This window comes from Phocoena sinus, chromosome 1 (genome assembly GCF_008692025.1).
Source record: "Phocoena sinus isolate mPhoSin1 chromosome 1, mPhoSin1.pri, whole genome shotgun sequence".
NCBI lineage: Eukaryota > Metazoa > Chordata > Mammalia > Artiodactyla > Phocoenidae > Phocoena > Phocoena sinus.
Window position 1 is genome coordinate 131,699,239 of NC_045763.1, and position 23,657 is coordinate 131,722,895.

General features: G+C 45.8%; 1 protein-coding gene across 1 annotated transcript in view; it reads right to left on the reverse strand.

The window, feature by feature from the left end:
- Positions 1-3,946: 3,946 nt before the first annotated feature.
- Positions 3,947-23,657, reverse strand: part of TNR (tenascin R) — an 83,506-nt gene continuing 63,795 nt past the window's right edge. The window contains exons 17-21 of the mRNA XM_032646626.1: positions 16,247-16,398; positions 14,720-14,816; positions 9,976-10,137; positions 5,014-5,177; positions 3,947-4,066 (exon numbers count right to left, since the gene is read on the reverse strand). Coding sequence (XP_032502517.1) covers positions 3,947-4,066; positions 5,014-5,177; positions 9,976-10,137; positions 14,720-14,816; positions 16,247-16,398 — 695 coding nt within the window. The remainder of the gene's footprint in view (positions 4,067-5,013; positions 5,178-9,975; positions 10,138-14,719; positions 14,817-16,246; positions 16,399-23,657) is intronic.

Sequence of the window (23,657 nt, forward strand, 5' to 3'; positions counted from 1 at the left end):
AGGCCACCAGCTAGTCTATTTCAACCCCCTCGGCTTGGTGCACCCACTGTTCTCACAGGTTCCATTTATCTTCTAGAGGAGAGGACAAAGAAGAACTCATAAACCCTCTCTCAACTGATACTTTTAAAAGGGCTCTTTGAAAAAATTCCACAATGACCTTTTGTCCCTTAATCTACAGCTCAGTTCTGGGACTGGATTTTGAAGGTATAAATGCGATTAAGGATTGTTTGGTTTGGCATTGAGCTCATTGGCAACCTTGGTTCTTCAGGTTTGTCTTTGAAATAACAGCTTCACTGTGCAGAGAGCTGGTTGCTTCCCAGGTGGGAGGGCTCAGGTGTTGGGTATCTTGCTACTCCATGAGGAGTGCAGTGGGAGCTGGTAGGTGAAGGGTAGGGCGGATTTAACTATTTCTGGAAGTTTGCTTTGCATTTTCTTGCTGCCATTTTGTTGTTGTTTCTTTTACAAATCAGTTGGCCAGTTTTCCTGGGTCCTGGTTTGGAATGAGTTCTCCTGAAAACCTGGAGGCACTGGGTATCCTCAACCCCACTGTCAGGAGGTGACTGGGGATTGTAAATGCCCCAGTGGTCACACTTAGCAAGTCTCCCTCCTCCAGTTAAATCTTTCTAAAGGCCAGCAGGAATTTTCCACAGATTTGTCATCTCCCCCCTACCCCCGCCCCTTCACCTTCCAGATACAAGCCTGGAGAATGTGAGTTTACTGTGTTGGAAATTATCTGATGGGGAAATGCAAAAACAAGCAACTGTCTGGATGTTAGGTCTAGGCAGTGAGTATATTGCAGTCATTGGTGGTAGGGTTTTTTTTTTTTTTTTTTTTCCTAAATACACATCCTGATGTGTCTGCAGTTTCACTGCCTCTGACCAGAGTCCACTTCTATTCCCTCTGAGCCGCTTGAGGGAAACTTTGGTGTGTGAGGGTGAGTGGTTTGTGAGTATCGCTTACTGGATCCACCCTTGGGAAGAGCACGGGTACTTGGAGGAACAGGATAAGCAGGAATGCATGAGTCTAGTTATGAAGCTTTGAGTCAAGTTGACCATGGGCCTTGGGGAGGTAATGGGGCAGAGTGTCTCTTAAAAATGGTGAAAATTTGTGAGAAAATCACTCTACTTAATAAAAGGAATCTATAAATCCTTTTCTAGAATGTTGGGTGAGCTAATCTTTGAAGTTCCTTTCTAGCCTTAAAATTCTTTAACATGAATCTAGGCAATGCTGCTGCTATTATTTATAAAAATGTTCCATAGGGTAGAATGGTTCCAATAAAAGACAGATTTTGGTTTCCACTGATGTTTCTTGGCTTTCACCTGAATTGACAGCATGGAGACTCATGATCTTTTTCCATTTCAGTTCCCTTGATGAGGTGGGCTGTACTGGAACTAGGTCCCTGGGTTCTGCTTTTATGGACAAAATGAGTGCAGCCACTTATTTGGCACAGTCTTTTCTGCAATGTTTTCTTTGTGTGTGTGTGTGTGTGTGTGTGCGTGTGTGTGCCACACACTTGTGTGTATATTTGATGGATGACTTCTGATTCTTTCTCTTTCTTTCTTTCCTTCCTTCTTTCTTTCTTCCTTCCTTCCTCCTTCCTTCCTTCCTTCCTTCCTTCCTTCCTTCCTTCCTTCCTTCCTTTCTTTCTTTCTTTCTCTTTCTCTCTCTTTCTCTCTCTCTCTCCCTCCCTCCCTCCCTCCCTTCCTTCCTCCCTTCCTTCCTTCCTCCCTCCCTTCCTTCCTTCCTTCTCTCTGTCTCTCTCTCTCTTTCTGTCTTTCATAAAGCAGGGCTTCTGGTGAATTTTGGTTACTTAATTGTGCTCTCTCACCAATGCCAATTTCCATTTTCAGGTCAAAGACTAGCCTTACTGCCTGTCAAAACTGAAAGGGAAACCATTCTAGTCTAAACTTTCTTTCAACAGGTGAGGAAACTGAGGCCCTGAGAGGTGAAACAACTGTCCTGATGTCATAGTGCCAACAAAGTGGCAGAGCTGGGCCTATTCCTGAGACGCCAGGTTCCTCCTTCAACATGCTTCCTACTGTTCATTGGTGTCCCGCTCCCTATCTAAATCTTATTTAATCAACAGGTTTCTTGAAAGGATTGTTTCTGTTTCTTCTTCCTTCCCCTAGTTTTTTGAAGCCCATGGTGAACTGAGAAATGGAACCTCTGTGTCCAACACTGGTCCGGCAGTCACATCCACACCACGGTAGTGAGCAAGGCCTTGAGGGTCTGCTAAAGGGAGAATGCAAGTGGCAGCTGACTCCATCCTCATAACCTCAGAAGTGTGGTTGTCAGTCTGAGGGACTCTCCTTTCCTGGTTAACAGAGCCTGGTTAGATTGTGGATGTTTCCATTAGAAAATTTCCAACTCTCAGGCTCATCCCGTGATCGGTTGGGAAAGGCCCAGGATGCCCCAGTTTGACTAAATGTGGGCATTACCCAAAACAGAATTGGGGCCTTAAGGAAAAGGAGAGGAAAGGGAAAAGGCAGCTGGGGAGACCGGGCTTGGATTTTGGCAGATGCTGCAGGGATGCTTGCAGCTGACATTTGATTGGAGAAGTTGAAGGGTCATGGCTTTTAGAGCCTACAGCTCTCTTGGGTTTAAAAATCAAATCACGCCAGTGAAGAGAGCACATCTCATAAAATGGGAGGTAGGCCCGCACTCCTCCCCTCTTCACCTTTGGATTTCTAGATGTTATTTCCGTTGGCACTTTTCATTTTTCCTCTCAAAGGCAGAATAATAAAAGAAGATGGAGAAAGGCTTCTCATGAGCTCACCTCATTAAGGAGGTCATTCCTGTTTCTCACAGGACGAAAAAAGAGGAGAAAACTGAAACCAAACCCCTAAAATTCCACCTCTTCCCAAGGATTATCAGTCAGGGGAATGGCTGGCTGGTCATATAACTTCTTCTGACTCTTATTAAGCACCGCCCCCGCCCCCCATCCCCAAGGAGAGCCTGGCTGAAGAAAGGAATGAGGCCTTTCGTTTGCAATTCAGGAAAAAAAAAAAATCCATGACGAATAGGACCAGAAATAGAGAAAATGGAGCTAAGTGAGATCCATGTTCCCAATGGAACTGGTCATCTCAATGGCAGGGACCCTGATTTCTATTTCTTCTGTCCTTTCCTCCATGCCTGACCCCAAAGTGCTACAAACCACAACTATCTCCCCCTCCCATCTTCAAAGAAAGTTGCTGTCTGTGACCCAAGGGAGGGGCAGGGACTTATGACCCCTAGGTACACAGCTGCTATGCAGCCCAGGCCAGGGGCAGGCAACACCTTGGGAGCTAGAATCCAAAACAGTGGTTGCGCTTGTGGGGCCGTAGGGGGTCTAAGGGTTAGGATGGAAGTGGGCAAAGGATGGGTTGGCTGGAAAAGAGGCCACTACTCTTGAAAGGTGACAGAGGACACTTGGCTGGTAAGAGTGTCAGATGAGAATCTTTGGCCCGTTAGGCCTTGGGTTGTTGGGACGGGGTGAGGTTAATCTGTTTCCTGTTAAGGGGACTTGTTGGCAAAGCTTTCTTGCTGAGGCCTCTTCTCTGGGCTGGGGTGAGAACCTGGCCATCCAAGGCAGTGACCAGAGCGCAATACCTGGAAGTGAAGGGCATCTCAGAAGGAGGGCAGGAAAGAAGACACGTGCCTGTCACCGTCACAGAGTCTGACTCCAGGATTTGCCTTTGAATTGGTCTTTTAAGAAAACGTCTCGCTTTTCCTCCTTGGTGGGAAAAGAGGGGTAGGTTAAGGATGACGGGGTAGGAGAGAGCATGGAGACAGAGGGTCAGGCCCGGGGGCAGCAGAAACCATGAGCTGCTGATTCCTGCTACATCCTGCTTCCTTCAAATGCTCTTAATATGTTGCAAAGCATTACTATGTCCCCCACCCCTTGTTTCATATTATAAAATACAAACAAATGACAGAAAAGGTCAGTTGGCTCGCAGCCGCCCACTGCTTAGAACTGCAAGGACCGCCGTTTCCTCCCCGCCATGAGACGGTGGCTGTAGGGGCGCATCTTCATTTCCACGAAGGGGATGGAGAACTCATGGCCTTTCCAATGGTACCAGTTGATCCCCTGGGAAGGAGAAAGAGAAGCATGTCAGATCACCCCTACCCCTTCAACGGAACTGCCAGCTTGAAAAGATAGAGGATGATGAGAGTGGAGAATCCAAGATGTGCATTTAGTCATTTTCCATTAACGTGAAGCTTGAGGCTGAGTTCCCAAAAAGGGCAAGAGAGCAGAGATTTTTTTCTAGCTTTTCTCTTTAGACATTGCCAGTGGCCTGGGTCTATAATGGGAATGTGTTGCAGGTCATTCCTTATTGCTGGCTTTCTGGTTTTGGTTTCAGGATTTGCACGCACCAGTAACTAGTACTGAATTTCAAATTCCCAACAGTATAGAAGCATTTCGAAGAGCATAACTGTGTTTGACTGCTCACTCCTGATGGGAGAGTCAGGTGGTTTCCACCTATCAGGTGACCAACCGTCTTGGTTTGCCCAGGACTAAGGGGTGCCCTGGCCGCTAGCCTTTCAGTGCTAAAATTGGAGAGGTCCCAGCTGGCCCAGTTGGTCACCCTGTCACCCAACCCAGCCTATGGACTTGTGGTCTCTGATGGGGAAAGACAGTCCCATTTACACTGCTATTTCTGATCTCTCCCTTCCTAGGACACTTCTTTGGATGAAGCTGAGCCTCTGAAGCTGTCCCCGAACTTGATAAGCTTTTCATGGGATATGCTAGATGAGGAAATGAAATGGGACTTGACTGGTTGTCAAAGGCTTCTCTGGGTGAGTTCCAGCTCCTGAGTCCAGGTGCCTCCCTTTTCTTCCCCTGGCTTCGACTCTGTTCTGCTCTTATCCCAGTGTCCGCATTACTTTCCTCTTTATGGGAGTCCTTTCTCAACACTCTGAGTGTATCTTTTTAAAAGGGAAATATAAGACCCACCTGTGTGCTTAGAACATAAAGCCAAGGGACGTGGGCTGCATGGCTCTGGGTCATTCATGCAGCGGCAGAACTTCACCCACCTGGCTGTGCCTGGACTCCCCGTATTTCCCATTGAGGTTGGTCCGGTGGCAGTTCTTATACCACCAAGCCCCCTTGTATGACATGGCACAGTTGGTAACTGCAACATCATTGTCTCTGTCCTCTGTGGAGAAAGGGCGGCCCTGATGATAGCTGAGGGAGTCCCCTGGAAAAAAAGACACATTCATGAGGCCGTCCAACCTGTTGTTCTTTTGTCAGGATGTTCTGGACATTTGACCCATGCCCAACAAACCTGGCGTCCGCTTAAGAGACCTTCCACTCACCTCTCGGTTCCTATCTGGCTCCTCAGCCTGGCTGCACTGAGCTCTTACTCCACCTACCCCTTGGGTCCACTACTTCCGTGCTGCTCTCCCCAGCTCATTACAGTAAGTCCCCTACATATGAACCTTCAAGTTGCAAACTTTCAAAGATGCGAACCTGTGTTTGCACGTCCAGTCACGTAAGTTAGTTCACGTGTCTGGCGCACATTGTCACGTGCGTGCATCCTCTCCAAGTAGTTGTGCTTTTGTGTACTTTGTACTGTATAGAGTACGGTAGTACAGTATCTTTATTTCTTGCCTGTTCCCTCGATGCCAGCCCCTGTATGCCAGCTGTTGTACTGTACTTTTCAAGGTACTGTCCTGTAAAGTTAAAAATGTTTATTTTTGTGTGTGTTTGCTTTTTATGTATTATTTGTGTGAAAAGTATTATAAACCTGTTATAGTACAGTACTATATAGCCGATTGTGTTAGTTGGGTACCTAGGCTAACTTTGTTGGACTTAACGAACAAATGGAAGTTACGAATGCGCTCTCGGAATGGAACTCGTTTGTCTGTAGGGGACTTACTGTGCCTCATTGCCCTGGCCTTCTGCTCAGAACTCTGTCCACTCAGCTCCACCTCACCATCCCCATCTGTTTCTTTCAGGCCAGCACTGGGACACAGACATTCACGGCTCCTTTTGTCTCAGAGGAGACAGTGATGAGCCATGGTGACCTGGGCCAGTCCGGGTCAGACACCGTACAGCCTGGCTTTCTCCGTGGCTCATCAGGCCCAGTCAGCTCACACCCAATATCCCCCTGTTCAGAACTTGGGGCCACATGTGAAAAGGGACATTAGCTAACTAGAGTTCCTGTCCATAGGAAACAGGATGATAAGAAAATCCTAACCATGTCAGAGGAGAAGTGGTTGGGGAAACCAGGGCTGTATCTTGGGGAAGAGCAGGCTTGAAGGGGGAGACAGTGTCCATTATCACTGACTCCAAATATTTGATGGACTATTGAGTAAACAAACAAACAATCCCCCCCCCAAAACAAAAACTCTTTGAGAAAGTATGAGGATCAGTAGGTAGAGACTGCAAGGTGGCATATTTGGGCTAAATATATGAGGAGAAATTAGCTAAATATTAGAGCTGTTTATAAGTAGTATATACTATTTGGAGATATGGAGAGATCTCTATTCTTAGAGGCTGGGTGTTCTTTTGTTGGGATGTTATGCAGGGGACTCATATGAATTGAGTATTTGAGGTGAGGTATCAAACCATAATTAATTTATACCTACTGGCCAAACTTTTGGCAGGATTTGTGGTTAGAAGTGTTGTGAAGGGGCTCACACTACTGATTGAGTGTTGTCTTAGATGCTTCTGAGGTCACTTTAAGCCAGGATAGGTCATAGTTCTGATCCTGTGGCTTCCGAGTCCACACTCACAGTGGCCACTCAATGCCTCCAAGTGCTTCTGGCCACAACTTAACTCTTAGGAAGATGATCTTTGTTTTATGGGGAAGGCTGATTCCTTCAGGCCAGTTGGGTCCCTAAGTCCATATGTCATTATCTCTATCCCATCTTTTTCATTTCCCCCTCCAAGTCTCTAAAAAACCAGGCTTTGTGTCCACCCAGAGCTAATCCCACTACCTGCAACTCATTCTTTCCCATGTCTTCCAGGTCCTGGAGAAGGCAGAAAAGATTTCTTATTTTTTCCTTTCTTTATATATATATATATTAGGGTTTTCATCTCCTCTCACCCTAACTCATACTCATATCCTTTGTCTTAAAAAATCTTGAGGGCTTCCCTGGTGGCGCAGTGGTTGGGGGTCCGCCTGCCGATGCGGGGGACGCGGGTTCGTGTCCCCGTCTGGGAGGATCCCACGTGCCGCGGAGCGGCTGGGCCCGTGAGCCATGGCCGCTGGGCCTGCGCGTCCGGAGCCTGTGCTCCGCGACGGGAGAGGCCACAACGGTGGGAGGCTCGTGTACCGCAAAAAAAAAAAAAAAAAAATCTTGAATTAATCCTACTCTCTAAAGACCCTTTCTTTACCATCAATTCCCTATGTTGTCTCTACCCACGTTCCTACCTTCTCATCTCCTGCTTGTCTCCCTGTAGTCTAGAAGCTGACCTCATTACTCCCTTGGAACAGTTCTCTCCCACTTCCACTCTGATGTTGCTTTCTGCTTTCTCAGATACGATCCTGATGTTGGTCTATGTCCCCTTCCCAAATCTGGCTCCCCCTCCCATTTCTGCTTTGTATATCCACCTCATATATTCAGTACATTATCTAAGTCTTGGTTTTTCTCTCTCAAACTGCTGTTCAGATTTGTACTTTTCTCTTAATTTCTAACATCAGTCAAGTCTCCTATGATCTCCTACCAGGATTAATGCAGCAGCTCCAGCTGGTCTCTGTTCTTCACTCAGATTTACTTTATCCTATTTATGGCTGTCACCTTGATCTTCCTAAAACCCCACATCCATTGTGTCACTCAGGACCCACCGTGGCTCCCCACTGCCCACCATGTTAAGACAGAACTCCTCTGCCCCCTCCGTTTTAAGGCTCTTCAGGGCTTGGCTCCACCCACTTTCTTTTTATTCTTTCTGAACTCACACCCTGTCCTAGACAGCCAGGCCCTTTGCACTTTCCCTCCCTCCATGGTAACTGCTCCTTTTGTGATTTTTCTCCTAGGATTTTCCTTCCCTGGAATGTTTCCTTTACCATCAGGATCCCAGTCAAACGCCACTGCCTTCATGAAGCCTTTTTCAACCACCCAGAACCCCCTTCTCTGAATGCCCGGTAAACTGGGAGTGAGTACCATTCATTTTGTGGTGAGTTGCTTCTTAATGGTCTGTTTTTGTAAATGGATGTTTAGTTCTTGCAGAGGTCATGTCTTATGCTTCTTTTGAGTCCTCACAATTCACACAATGAACTTTTAGGGGTTGCTCAACAACCTTTTATTGATAACTTGACTTGGAATTTTCAGTTCTAATCCAATTAGAGTCCTGGTTAGAGACTTGGATTTTTGTAGCCTTTGAGAACAATGGAGATGGGAGAAGGGGCTGAACTTGGAATTGGAGGCCATGGGGATGGATTGTTGCCAGAAGGGCCAGTAAAAATGAGCAACATATAAGATAAAGGCCAGGGAACTTGGGCAATAGTAAATGCCAGAGAGAGGATGGGCTTTTCCTCCCTGGAGACCTTCCAACCTGGAAAGAACAACCATTGTGTGAAGTTGCCCAGAGAAGGGGGCAGCCTACATAAGCCTAGTTTCTCATCTTTTGAAGAAGATGGACTGAATATATGACATAAGAGGTCAGACTGCAATTAATTTATGATGATTGGCCAAATTGTTGGTGGGACTTGCCTCTGAGACATGACAGTAGAACGCAGTCCAACAGTTATGACCTCCATGGGGCCCAGTAGAGAGATAGAGCTGCAACAGAGGCCCAAGTTAGACAGGTAAGAGCATAGGCCTGGAGCAGGTGAAGTGGGGGGAGGGAAGGAGGCCGTGTAAGGAAGTGGGAGGGCTTGCTTATTTTTCTGTGGGAGAAATAAGAACTGCTTTTCTGCAGGCACGATTCTAATCTTAGGGAGTGGTTGGTATCAGGTTATTTTTGCAATGATTTAGTCTGATATTTTGTTTAATACACTCCATTTCAATGGCTATTTTATGCCCAAAGTATGGTAAATTGGATCTTTTGTTGGGGCACTTCGGGCAGGTCTGATTGCCATTGGGAATGATCTCCCATATGACAAACAACAGGGGAAAGTGTGTCTTCTCTTTGGAGTAACAGTACCTGGCTGAGCAGAGAAATAACTGAGCAGATGCAGTCGTTGGAGAGGCAACACTTGGATGATCTTCTTAGTTCCAAGAGTTATAAAAATGTTGCTAAATTTATATCCTAGCATTTAGCCCTATAATTGGAGTTAATGAAAGGACCAATAACTCCATGTACCAAACAGGTTTTAGGAAATGTGCTATAAGAGAAATAGATTGGCAAAGGCTAAGAAACAGACTGGATACTATGTTCTGATAAAACTATTAATGCAACAGAGCTTATAGAGATGGTTTCGGTCTACTTAGTGGAAGTGCCATAAAAATCTGTACAGAAAACGTGACCATGTATGGGGTTCTCGTGGAGGAATGAAAAGGAATGTGGCCCATGGGGAACATTTAGGAGCTGTTGTGTGTTACTTGATGGAGGTGTTATGGTGACTTCTGATGGAGGGGAGTAGAGCTCAGAATGGGGGGGATCTGTCTTATTTCTATTAGTTCAAAGATGGTTTTCCTAGATGTCATTACAGGGGAGATTTCTACCGGACAATAGATGATTATACTGTCACTGGATAAGAGCCTATGTTGATTAATCTAGACAAGAAAAATAATCCTTCACCCTCACGTTGTACTATTTTTTGTTAACTTTAAAAACACTTTCGCTCTATTTATCACATTTTTTTCCTGACTGCTCTGTGAACTAGGACAGGCATCATTATTAAGATTTTCCAGATGAGGAAGCTGAAGTCCTGAGAAATTGATTTCAGGTCACCTGAGTGGTGAGGGGCAGCGTGGACCAGAGGCAGTGCGCCAGCCCTCTGCCCTCCTCCTTGGCTAGCGGGGAATTCTGCAGCTCAGGCCTAGAACATGGGGCCCGGTCCTGCTGCACGCCCACTGCCCTTGGGGGGCTGCTCAGGGCCAAGGTACCTGCAGTGCCGTTGTAGCCTCCTATGCGGAGCTTGTACAGGCTTCTGCTGCCCTCGACAGAGAACTTGTCGTAGTAGGCGAAGGCGGCGTCCTGGCCGTCACGCATGTCTATGCGCAGCTCGTAGCGGCCCTGGGACGTGATCCCGTGTATGTTGTCCAGCCCTGTGGAGGAGAGCAGAGAACGCAGTCAGCCTGGCCTCAGTGGCTTTGGAAATGGGAAGCAAAATGTGACTGTGGCCTCAAAACAGGTGTTCTGGGAAAGAGGAGGGGTACTGGCATTGCTTTTGCCTTCAGTCCTTCCCACGTTGTTATCAAACAGATCCTACCAGACTGAATTTCCTCCTGCAAAAAGACCAGACCAGTCCTGCCGATGAGTTCCCACCGCAGGTCAGCTCAGGGGTCCTACCATCTAGTCATGACCCAGTACCGGACAAGCCCTGAGCCTCGGGATTCCAGGCCCTGTCCCCCGCCACCTCCCACTCCAAACCATGGTGTTAGTTGAAGATGGCAAGAGGCATCACATGGGTGTGAATTCTTTGGTGTGAGTGATAGGAAGCAAGAGGTAGAAACACTGATCAGAGTAATTCACAGTAGGCCCTCGGGGTCCAGGATATCCTACCATCTCCTAGTAGCCTGGGAGGGGGTTCCGTCCACCATTAATTACACTGCCCTTTGTTCTCTCAGCCTCTAGCCCTCCTGAGGCTCCCATAACTGGGTCAGAGAATATTGTCACCTGTCTCCTAACTCCAGTTCTTTTCTCTCTAATCTACTTGCTATATCTTGCACTGCTACGTCTTCACTCGTCTTTCTGGGCAGTTACCCTCCCTCACCCACTCTCTCCTTGGCCTCTAAGCTTCCCAGGCCTTGGTCTAATAGATTCTTGTAAGGTGCAGACCCCATGAGTCCAGAGTGAGGCAGAGCCCAGCTCTTCCTTGGTAATATTTTCTCATATGTATTTTCTTGTCTCTCTGCCCTGGATGGCTGTGCTCTGGGACTTTCTGATTCTGACTACCTGCCCATACTTTGAACCACTCCCCTTGCATTGCTGGTGATCTCTGAGTCCTCCTGATTCCTACCTGCTTACTGATCTGGGGTCCTCTTGCTTTACTGTGACATTTGATATCTATCAGAGTACACCATGACTTAGAATAAAAAAATTTGCAGAGGTGGAAAGGAATCTAGAGATTACTTAGGCTAGTCTCTTTGTGTTGTGGAAAAGGAGGCTGAAGTCCAGAGAAGTGAAATGACTGGCTGAGGGTCACCTCGATCTCTCTGTTTCCCTATCCTGTTTGAGAGTTCAAGCTTTATGTTAGTTATATGTTGAAAGCTGTCTGCTATGTGTTGCGTGCCGGGTTGCTCTTACCCTAGGCTTGTGCTTGTGCGGATATGGTGGATCCTGGCGGTGCCCTGCCCGGATGCCCTTTATTTTTTAATTTTTTACTGTTTTTATTTTGAAGAAGGGAGATGTTACAGCATGTTTTCTAGTATAAGATGTATAGGGGAAAACTCAATGAAGAAGTAGAGAGAAGAGAGAATTGTCAGAGGGGGAAGAATGATCCTTCAAAGGCAAGTGGAAATAGGAGCCAGCACACATCTGGAGAGTTTGGTTAGATCACAGACAGTCCAGATGCCCTTTAATTGGACAGTGGACATAACCCCCAGCTGCCAACAACTCACAGCTGCCTCCTTCTTGGATCATTGCCCTTGACCGAACAGGAGTTGCTCTGCTCTGGAAGTTACCTGCTCCCTCCCCCATGCCTTGGGGCAGACCTCCATCAATACCTGATGAGGAGGTACCAAATCCCAGCCCCCTTGCCCCACTGGGGGCCAATCTGAGGAGCAGTTTATGCTCCAGAGCTTCCCTGAGGATCAGACTGAACCTAATCTCCCACCAAGATCACACTGTTGCATTTTTCCCCCCTGCTCTATGCTATTTCCCTCATTCCCCTTCTGAGAGCACCCCACTGATAAATCACTTGAACAAGAACCCCTGTCTCAGGCTTTGCTTCTAGGGAACTCAACTTACAACATAAACCATGGGTCAGAGTGTTACCCCTAACCTGAGTATTGTCACCGATCTACACATCACCAGGCCGGGCTTCTATTTAAGAGCCCTCCCCGGCTCCCTATTACCTATGGCATTGAGTCAAACCTTCTCTTCCCCACTTTAGGTACCACAACACGCCTCTGTTCAACGCACCTTACCTCATTTTCTTCTTTCCCTGAGCTGCATCTTTGCTCTGGTTGGATGGTTTTTCCATTGTCCCGTTTGCACATGTCAGAAGGATCCCTGCCTTCCCTCTTTTCTTGTGTGCTTCCCTCCTGCGTTCTTCTTACTCATCCCCCAATGCCTTCTCCAGGAAGCTGACTCTTCCTTCTCTGAGTACCTGCGGCCTTCTTGTCAGTAGCTCACGTACAGTGTTTCCCAATGTGGGAGGGCATCTCTGATGACGTGAGAAGTATTTGGGCAATAAGGACTAAATAACTTTGGACAGGTAGGGAGAAAGATATTTCCAAATTCTCTCTTTTTCTTAATAGATTAAGGGGAAACCTTAACCCTGATCCTAACGGTAACTCTCGTACTTTGTGGTTTCCACCCAACACTTTCTAATCTCCATTTTTAGTACCGCCAGCACAGCAACAACTGGCATTTAATAATATGTATACTGTTTTCTTTTCATTGCATTTATTTTTGAGACTCCCTTTTATTTATGGCACATGGTGACTAGCTTTCCATTTTTGGCACTGCTGTAAAGTTTCTTTCACAAAACAGTAGATTCCTTTAAAAAAACAAGCGAGATGTAGAAAATTCAAGTGCATGATAGTTCAGATATTTTCCAGATATGGTAAAGACTGTGAACGGGGTGTACTGTAGCTGAGGTTTGGGAAACATGAGCACTGTCTGCTATGGGCGCATTGATTCCTGTGCTTTATACTTATCTCCCAAGCTGTTTGTAAACTCTTAGAAGGTAAAGATATTTTCCTATTTACTTGACTTCTCTTTCAATGTTTTAATGTGATTTTTTACCTTATATTTTTTATTATATTCAACAGCAAATACAGATCTGGGCATCTAATAGGCACTCAATAAATTCTTATTAATTGATTGATTGATTGATTGATTGTTATCTACACTTTAGGTACCTACTATCCCCAGCCACTGTGATAGGTAATGAGGTTAAAAATGAATATGGTTTGGTCCCAGCGCTGAAAGAAGTTTATGTAGTATAGTCAAGAGAGACAGAAAGGAAAATGGACACTGATTTGGACCACAGAAGAGAAAGTAGCTAATTCTCCCACAGGCAAAGGGTGAGAAAAATGGGTAGGATAGGTCCTATGGAGGAAGAAGAGGTTAGCTGGGCCTTTGAATAGGCACAGAGCACAGCAAGGTGTACGGGGGAGGGGGAGAGTTGGATGGCAGAGCGTTCCTTGCAGAGGAAACATTAGTGATTGTAAGGGTTTGGAGTTTGGGGTGGGGAGGGATAAATTGGGAATTTGGGATTAACAGATACACACTACTATATATAAATAGATAAACAACAGGACTTACTTATAGCACAGGGAACTATATTTACTATCTTGTAATAACCTATAATGGAAAAGAATCTTAAAAAGTGTGTGTATGTGTGTGTGTGTGTGTGTGTGCGTATATATATATATATATATATATAAAACACTGAGTCACTTTGCTCTACACCTGAAACATTGTAAATCAACTATACTTCCATAAAAAAAAGTGCTTGGGATCTGGTGTCAGTTGCGGGGTGCAGGGAAGAGCAGCAGTGCTCTTGGAGGTGGGGCGCAGGCCCAAGACGAGGGCCTTGTACCACAGCCAAGGTGTTTAGTCTTCACGTGCTGGTGATGGGGAGTGGTTTAAAAGCTCCACAAATGGGGTTATAGCCGTTGCTCAGATTTGGGTATGAGGGAGATGATTCTCCTGGCCATGTGGACAATGGGTGGTCCAGGAGGCAGGAAGGCCAGTGAGGGGTTTTTATATGAGCGTCCAGGAGAAAGATGTTGAGGCTAAGCGGGATAGTGACAGGGGAGAGAGAGAGGAGACCACGAATACAGAATACAGATATCCACCTTTCCCCTGCCTTCCTTTATAATCACTGTGAAAATCCAACCAAGAGGGAGATGCAGGGAAAAATAAATTTACTGCTTTCTCGGATTGGCTTCACTGCCATCTGCCTGGGTCAGGTGTGTGTTTACCTTCTCACACTAGTTCAGTTCTCAAGCTACACCTCCTGCTTGTGTCAGACCTCTAGGAAATTGCCGGTCACCTCTAATGTCATTTTCATTTTTTCCCTTCCCGTCCCAAGTCAGTAATAACATTCTTCCAAGGAACTAGAGCCGAGTGACTGTCTCATTTCTCTTCCGACTTGCGGGCTGGCTGGCTGGTGTCTGGCTTCTGAGAGATGACCAACCATCCTGTTGCTCCCTCTGCCCCCTCCCCTCACCAGGCAGCTCTCTCCCTTTGTAAAAGTTGCCTCATGTCAAGACCCATCAGTAAGAGACTATTAATGAGGATGGGAAGAGACAGAGCAAAGAGGAAAGCACCACAACAAGATAGAAACAGATCAATAGTGGAGCCTAACAGAGCAAGAGGTACTGAAAGCAATTCACGAGCTGTCAGCTTCTCAACGGACACAGGGTTTCTGATAATCCCAGATGGACACAGAGAGGAGAAAGATGGACAGAGAACTGGAGCTGCATTCCAAGGGAAACAAAAAGGAGGCGTTACCCAGCCAAAACTCATCCTCCAGGTTCCCGAAGCCAACGCGGTACTCAGCCCATTTCCGGAAAAAATCAGTTTGGCCATTCTGCCGCCTCTGGAATACCTGTGAAGAGAAAGAGGGGAAATGAAGAAAATGCTAAGGAAAATAAACTCTAACGAGTAAAACTGCCATAACTGGGTTTTATATCTGCAGTGACAAAGATTCTCAGATTAAGCACCACTGCAGTACGGAGCTCGGTATTTGCACAGCAGTCGTAGGAGATGCTCAGAGCCCTTCTCTGAAGCGCAGGGGTGCTTGATGAATAGGCCAGGGTGTAATGTTGACACTCATTTGCACCCCTGCAACGTAGAAAGGATATGAAGCCCCCAACTAGTCAAGGGAAATAGGCTTGACTCTCAAATTAATCTTTTTGCACCACAGAATGCAGTAGAAAGCATTTCTCACCAGAAGAATGGGACCAACTTCAGATCAGCTAGGAGCTGTCATCATCCTATTTCAGGCAAAGCAATTGCATATCATTCACCTCCCGAGCTGTTTAAGTGCTAATTTCATTTACCCTCCAATACATCAGCCTCGACTTCAATTTCCAATTAGGCTTTAAGAAGAAGGCACAAATATGTCAGAAACATAAAAGATAATGCTTCCCGAGAGTGGCTGTTACGAGCACAGCCACCATTTAACTCCATTCAACAACTATCCATTTTGCACTGTGAAAAATCCAGCGCTGTGTGTTGGTGCTGGAGGAGGGATCCGCAGGAGGAGGGTGGGTGGAGGGGCTGGGTTTCCATCTGCCCTGACTGAGCTAATGCTGCTCCGCTTTCAGGCGGGGCTGCCGGAACTCGCCCATCTGTGTAGTGGCCTGTACTGATGTGTGAGGCCATTCGCCAGGCTGCCCTTCCTCTTCTTTCTGTACTGCCCTATCACACATGGGAGGAGGGTGGTGACAGGAAATGGTGTCTCTCTTTTCCCCACCACTTCTCCTCCCTGAAGGCTAGGACAGCTCTGGGGAAGAACCAGAGAGGCCAGGGAAGGATGGGGATGGGGGTGGCCTTGGTAACTAGAGGGGGCTATCCGGGTTCTTCCCCTCATCTGCTCCGCCATATGTAATTCTCCAATAGAAAGATCCTAATCATCTCCCCATAGAGACTCACCTCCTCCTGCAGGGGACTCATCTCCTCTCTTTCTTTATTATTTCCGCAGTCTCCATCAGGCAAGACCCCTGGGCCTCTCTGAGCCACTACTCCCTTTCCCTCATGCATGAGCTATGCCCACAGAAGGAGCAGTTTTCCTGGGGCTCCCTCACTGGGCTGGGCCACTGCAGCCTCAATATTCTTATTCCTTCCTCTGCCTCACCAAACCTATGGGCTGCTGAGCAAGGCCCTGAGGACAATGCAAAGCCCCAGGTTGGGCATGAGGGGAGTGGGTGAAAGGATGGCCAGAGGATGGTGAAGTGTAGATGGATGGGTGCTGAGCCAGGTGGACTGAAGCATCGACGATGCTGGTGGGCAGGGAGAACAGCCGCAGGTACTCACAATCCAGCCACCCCCGTCGGTCGTCATATCACAGTACACCTGTAACTTCCGGCTTAGCTCTCCGTTGAGGAAAATGGTGTAAACCCCGCTCAGAGTGTCTCCGTTCATCAAATGCTGGGCACAGTCTTGAGGATGAGGGAAGACCCGGCCCCCTGCACAAGAAAAGAGGCAATTTCCAGAAAGGGTCCTTCCTCCCACTATGCATAAGAGCCCCTTGGATCAGAGAACAGTTTAGAAGGTCTCACGGTACTTCATCAAGAACTGTAAGAAATCCTCACTGAATCTGTGTATGAATCCTGCATCATCTTGCATTCCCTCTTTTCAACTGATGTTGGGTTTATCAGACAGTATACAGTTTTACAGGATCTGAGGACCAAAGAGCTGTGTTCACTGTGTGGCTCCCCCATTCACCTACTTGTTTAGCTTAGGCAAATAGCCTGACTTCCTGGCATCATCTTTTTATCAGAAAGATGGGGATAATAAAAATATTCCTCCACCAAGGGTGAAGGTATGTTAGTAATTGGTTACTTAGGCGATGATTACAGAAGCATGGAGCACATTAAAACACCGCAGAGTCCACCTTTCAAAAGAACAAGGGGGATTAAGCACAGCTGTCTGCCGGAGTGCCCAAACAAGCTTAGTTTAGCGTTATCAAGAAGATGGATATCTATTCCTCCTGCAAAATAATCTCCTGATTGCACTAAACAATCAAATGGCCATGTTTTACAGTTCAGTTTAAGTTTAAGGAGAGGGCAGAGGAAATAAATTGCTGCTCATCTTTCAGAGAGAACAGCCCTATTTGTAGAACAATATCTAATTAGCTGAAAGAAAGGCTTAAATCATGTGTCTTGAAGAGTTTAGCTTCAGGGCAGATTTTAATGCTTAAGAGGCAAGCCAGAAAGCAGAGGTCCCATGGGAGGAGCTCTGCTGGACTGCAGGAGCTGATGGAGCAAGTAAGGCAGAGCTTGGCACGGGAGGAAAAGTGGTTTGGGTGCTCTGTAAATATATGATCTCTGGGTCAATGGAAAGCGTGGTGCAGTTGATGTGGTTCTGCATCCTTGAAGAGCTAGGAAGAGAGGTGGGGTAGGGACTTCACGGGACCTACAGTGCCCCCTAGTGGCAGAGCTCGTGCACTGCAGGTGTGACAGAGCTGGGGGCGGGGGGCCCTTGGAGAGTCAGCCGGTGGGCCAGAGCAAGTGGCAGCATAATGTCACACAAGGGAGGTAGCATAGCAACCTCACTGAAGCATCCTGTGTTAGGGGGAGGTTGTAGGGGTTCGGTAGACTTTATGCAAGGCCCCTCTTGGAGATGTGTTAACTCCTCTTGCACAAGGACGGTCCAGCTTGCTTGCACACCATGGTCAAGGGTCGCTCGCATTTCAGGTAGTTTAGAACAAGGCACCGCCTGCTTCAGGCATACACCAGGGAATAACAATATATTCCTATAGAACTAGTATTTTACCAAGTGTGCTTTTATTTCCATTTAATTCTTGCAAGAAACATGAGAGGAAGGCAGATTGTTATAGATTGAAGTCTTATTTTACAGGGAAGGAAGCTGTACTCAGAAAGATCGCATGACTTCCTCTGTTCACTTGAACTCAAGTTTTCAGACCCTGAGTCAAGTGCTTCTTGAACTTTACTAAAACAGGGGATATAACTTATGATTCAGTTTACTGGATCTATATTTGTCCAGATGGCAAATGATTAACTAAAATCTATATTTATCTTATAAGCATATAAAGCCCCAGAGGTTAAAGTTACCTCAAAAAGTTCTATGTTCACATTAAATATATTAACCCTCTCAAAACCTATTTCCTTAATAGCTGCAGAAAAGCTCTCCAGCCTGTCCTAGATCTCGGTAGAGTTCCTGATCCCACCTGTTCCTAGAGGGTCCAATTACGTTTCAGGGGTAGGTGTGGGTGAGTGCTTTCTCTCTCCCTGTTGCTTTGGGAGCACAGTGATTATTTCCTGGCTTCCAGGCCATTCTCTAGCGGATCTTTGGAGCAACCATCCTGTCTGTCTTCCTTTCTCCCCTCTTTTCTCACTGCCTGAGTTTCTCATTTTAGATCAATACAAAACATGCTTGGTCTTCAGCTCTCTCCTACCTTATGCGCTAATAGCCCTTTCTCCTGAATCAACTCAGTGCCGTAAAGGGGCCAGAACCCCAAATTTCTTCCCAATATCCAACATGTCCCCCACAGAACATCTTCTCCCAAACCTCAAAACGACAACCTCATCCAAATACACATACAAAACCAAATGAAACTTTAGAACAGACAAATAAATAATCTTATACAGGCTTCTTCACATTGATAAGATCAATTATTTAATTTTTCTATTACAGATACTTTCTAAAGGCTCAAACGTATTAGTTGCTTTAAAGGTAGAACTACCAAAAACAAATATAGGAAAATGAGATGGTTTGCTCTGGAGGAGAGAAGTTTTTAAATATCTGAAGGGTGGTCATATGCCATGTGTAAAATAGGTAGCCAGTGGGAACCTGCTGTATAGCGCAGGGAGCTCAGCTCTGTGCTCCGTGGTGACCGAGATGGGTGGGATGGGGGAGGGTGGGAGGTCCAAGAGGGAGGGGATATATGTACACACATAGCTGATTCACTTCACTGTACAGCAGAAACTAACAACATTGTAAAGCAACTGTACCTCAATAAAAAAAAATTTTTTTTAAAAGGGATCCATTTTTATAAAGTCAGAAAACGGGAATAAAATCAACTTAAGAAAAAAGTGTGACCTAAGGAGTGTCAAAAGTTCTGATGGGGGCTTCCCTGGTGGCGCAGTGGTTGAGAGTCCGCCTGCCGATGCAGGGGACACGGGTTCATACCCCGGTCCGGGAAGATCCCACATGCCGCGGAGCGGCTGGGCCCGTGAGCCATGGCCACTGAGCCTGCGCGTCCGGAGCCTGTGCTCCGCAACGGGGGAGGCCACAACAGTGAGAGGCCCGCGTACCGCAAAAAAAAAAAAAAAAAAGTTCTGATGGGATGAAGGTCTCAGAGTGCACCTTGGGAGAGAAGGGGTCGTGTTTTCTTCCTTCTGAGCCTTCACGTTGGACTGGTCGGTGGAGACACTCACCAGATGTGTGTGGGACTGATGCATAGTTGCTGGGTGTGCTTGCCTTACCTTTGACAAATGGCTAGGCCACCTGGTGGTTTAGAGATTCCACTTATCATAATTTAGTCTGTGGCATTAATGGAAAGATGATCAAAAGCATTTTTCTCATGCAGAATATCCGCAGCGGCAATATTCACATCTTGGGAACTTGGAGGTGACATTTATCGTGAAACCACTCTTCTCCACCCGCCTCCGACCCTTAACACTGTAAAAGTTTTACCTCATACCACCAATCCATGATCATTATTCCTTTTCATCTGATGAGAGGAAGTAGGCTCACTAACTGTTCCCAAGCCAGGGACTATTAAAATTCAGGTTCCTGGGTTCTGCAGCAGATCTGCTGAATCAGAATGCTGGGGGGTAAGTGTCAGGAATCAGTGTTTCACCAGAGCTCTTCAGATGAGCCTGAAGACCAGCTGGACTTGAACTCCACTCTTTCTCCAGTATTTTTCCCTCTCCTCAGAGAGTGCGGAGGTGGAGCTGGTTACCTAGACTGTGCCCCAAGGGGTGTGATGGTCTGTTTTCCCTGCCGAGATCCATATGGCAGGGTAGATAAATAGACCGAGTGTCTGTCTGTCTGTCTCTCCCCCTCCTTCCGCTCTTTCCTTATTTTCTTTCCCTTTCTCCTTTTCCTTCTCTCTCCCTTTCCTTCCCTCTCTCTTTCTCAGTAAGCATGTCTTGAGTGGGCTGGTCCCAAGATGTAAATTGAGTGAGAGGGGATACGAGACTCTATCGTTGAGTTCAAGCCTTGTGTTCCAGTTTTTAGCATTAGGTTCTCCTCTGGGGTTATTGGACTCAGACTTAGCTAATAATAAAGAATACACTGATTCCCAGTCTGCTTTATTCATTGCGTGTATACTGTGACTTCATACATTTTTAAGAGATAGGGCAGTTTTCAGGCATCCCTAGCTCTCTGGATGTTATCCCATCTAATATCATCAAAAACTCACCTTTAATCCTAACATAGATCATCCCAGTAATTTTTCCCAAGGCAGAAATTTTAGGATGAAGAGAAAAACTGGAAGGCTTTTCTTCCCTTCTCCTTTGATACAATTACTACGGTCTGGCCTGACAAAGAGGCTTCTTTTCCCCCGCCCCCCTGCTTTTTTTGTTTGTTTGTTTGTTTTTAATGCAGGCTGTGATGATTACCAAGTTAACAGGAAAGCAATGCCAAGTGATCGGTACACTGAAATGTCTCATGGTTAAGCATCTCTAGATGTAATTGGGAGCTCAACAGGGCCGGGACACTCACTGGAAGAATTGCTCAGAAATTGGTTTGGGTTGGGCATCTGGAGGCTGAATGCTGAGTAGAGGGAAGTGAGCTATACGACACACAGTGCAAATGGAGAGCCCCCAGCCAGCTGGGAGTGAAGGGAGAGACTCTTTCTGTGCCTTACTTGCTTTGTGTTCTTGAATGTGGTCTTTAAAGAGTTAATGGCTTTAGAAAGTGTCTGCCCACTGCCCACTCTTAATGGCCTTAGCATCAGGACCGAAACCATGATATCAGTGTTTCTCTCTGAGAACAACCTCAGCAAGTCTCTCTGCAACTGCAGAGAAAAGGGTGCTGCTCCACACTAGCACAGGTGAGACCACCTCTGGCCACCCACACTTATATTTTTTTCACAGCAGTGGGTTTGTGGGTAGCAGGGTTTGGGGAGTGAGTCTGAGGCTGTGGACAGGGAAAAGTTATCTGTTTAGTCCACATGGGCTGTCAAACCTACCACCTTAGCCTCCTTCACAGCATCTTCCAGTTCATGTACCTGTTCATTCTTTTGTGTATTTATTCAACAAACATATAGGAAGTGTCTGTTGGGGGTCTAAATACTGGGCTAACAGATTACATAAGAAGAAAAAGACACAGTTCCATCTTTCAGGTTGCTGACACTCTGGTGGAAGAAATAGAACAATATAACCCCAAGTCCTAAGTACTCTGGAAAAGAGATAAACATAGGGAGGTATCAAAACATGGGAGTGGGCATGCAATGAATTCTCGGGCTGGTGAGGATAGGGTGAGTGATGGAGCCTGGTATGGGGCAGAAATTAGCAAATGCTAATCAGAAAGTGCTTCTTAATTTAGGAACTGATGTAGAAGTTAACCACAAATTGGTGGAAGAGAGGTGTTCTAGGTCTGTGCAAAACATGGCCTATATAGGAAACTGCAGGTTTAGCTAGGAAACAAGAGGAAGAGATGGGTTGGATGGATAAGGAAGAGTTTTGGGGAGATAAGAGGGACTGGATCATGCCATTTAAGGAGGTGGACCTTCTCCTGAAGGAAACAGGATGAAGAGTCCTGATGGACTTTAAGCTCAAGTTTTTAGAAAGATCATTCTCACTGTAGTGTAGAGAACAGATTAGATGAGGGTGAGAGTGGAGGTAAGACCCCATTCAGGAGGTAGTAGTAGGAATCAAGGTAGAGAGATAACAACAGTCTTTAAGGAGTCAATGGAAACATAGAATTAACTGAGCAGTAGACAGCTTGAGTGTCTCTATCTTAAGCAGGGTTGCTGAGGAAGGTCTTAAGCACGGCAGACCACCCGCCTTCTACCCACAAAGGACAGATGCAACAGGCTTCCAAATCTTTCCTTCGAATTTACCTGACTATTCCTTGGATTTACTTATATCAGGAGACCCAATTCCATGGCAGATTAATAGATCACAGACTGGTAGCTTCCAGCCTGTCCCCTCTCTGTGTCTCTTGATTTAATATGGCAAGGAGAGGGTTGGGTTATGGTAAAGCCTCCTACTTGGTCTCTTCTTGCTATTCTGGCTCCACTTGCATCAATTCTCCATATTTTAACCAGAGTAATCTTTCAATAATGTACATGTGATACTATCTCATCCTTTTTCTCACTTGCTGAAAATTCTCCAGTGCAACAGCTCCGATTGCAATGGCTTCCTGCAATTAGAATAAAAACTAAAGTCCTGAACACATCCTGTAACTTCCTGCATGCTCTGACTCTGCCTTGCACTCCTCCCACTTTCTCACTGGCTTTCTTTTATTTTTTTAATTAATTTATTTATTTTTTGGTAATGTTGCCAATATTTTTAAAAATTTTATTTTATTATTTTTTTTACAGCAGGTTCTTATTAGTTATCTATTTCATACATATTAGTGTATACATGTCAATCCCAATCTCCCAGTTCATCCCACCACCACTGCCACCACTCCCTGTCCTGCCTTCCCCCCATGGTGTCCGTACATTTGTTCTCTACAACTGTGTCTCTATTTCTGCCTTGCAAACTGGTTCATCTGTACCATTTTTCTAGATTCCACATATATGTGTTAATATATGATATTTGCTTCTCTCTTTCTGACTTACTTCACTCTGTATGACAGTCTCTAGGTCATCCACTACAAATGACCCAATTTCGTTCCTTTTTATGGCTGAGTAATATTCCATTGTATATATGTACCACATCTTTTTTATCCATTTGTCTGTCTGTCAATGGGCATTTAGGTTGCTTCCATGACCTGGCTATTGTACATAGTGCTGCAATGAACTTTGGGGTGCATGTGTCTTTTGGAATTATGGTTTTCTCTGGGTATATGCCCAGTAGTGGGATTGCTGGGTCACATGGTAATTGTATTTTTAGTTTTTTAAGGAACCTCCATACTGTTCTCCATAGTGGCTGTATCAATTTATATTCCTACCAACAGTGCAGGAGGGTTCCCTTTTCTCCACACCCTCTCCAGCATTTGTTGTTTGTAGATTTTCTGATGATGCCCCTTCTAACTGGTGTGAGGTGATACCTCATTGTAGTTTTGATTTGCATTTCTCTCATAATTGGTGATGTTGAGCAGCTTTTCTTGTGCCTCTTGGCCACCTGTATGTCTTCCTTGGAGAAATGTCTATTTAGGTCTTCTGCCCATTTTTTGATTAGGTTGTTTGTTTTTCTAATATTGAGCGCATGAGCTGCTTGTATATTTTGGAGATTAATCCTTTGTCTGTTGATTTGTTTGCAAATATTTTCTCCCATTCTGAGAGTAGTCTTTTCATCTTCTTTATAGTTTCCTTTGCTGTGCAAAAGCTATTGTTTCATTAAGTTCCATTTGTTTATTTTTGTTTTTATTTCCATTACTCTAGGAGGTGGGTCAAAAAAGATATTGCTGTGATTTATGTCAAAGAGTGTTCTTCCTATGTTTTCCTCTAAGAGTTTTATAATGTCTGGGCTTACATTTAGGTCTTTAATCCATTTTTTTTTTTTTTTTTTTTTTGTGGTATGCGGGCCTCTCACTGTTGTGGCCTCTCCCGTTGCGGAGCACAGGCTCCGAACGTGCGGGCTCA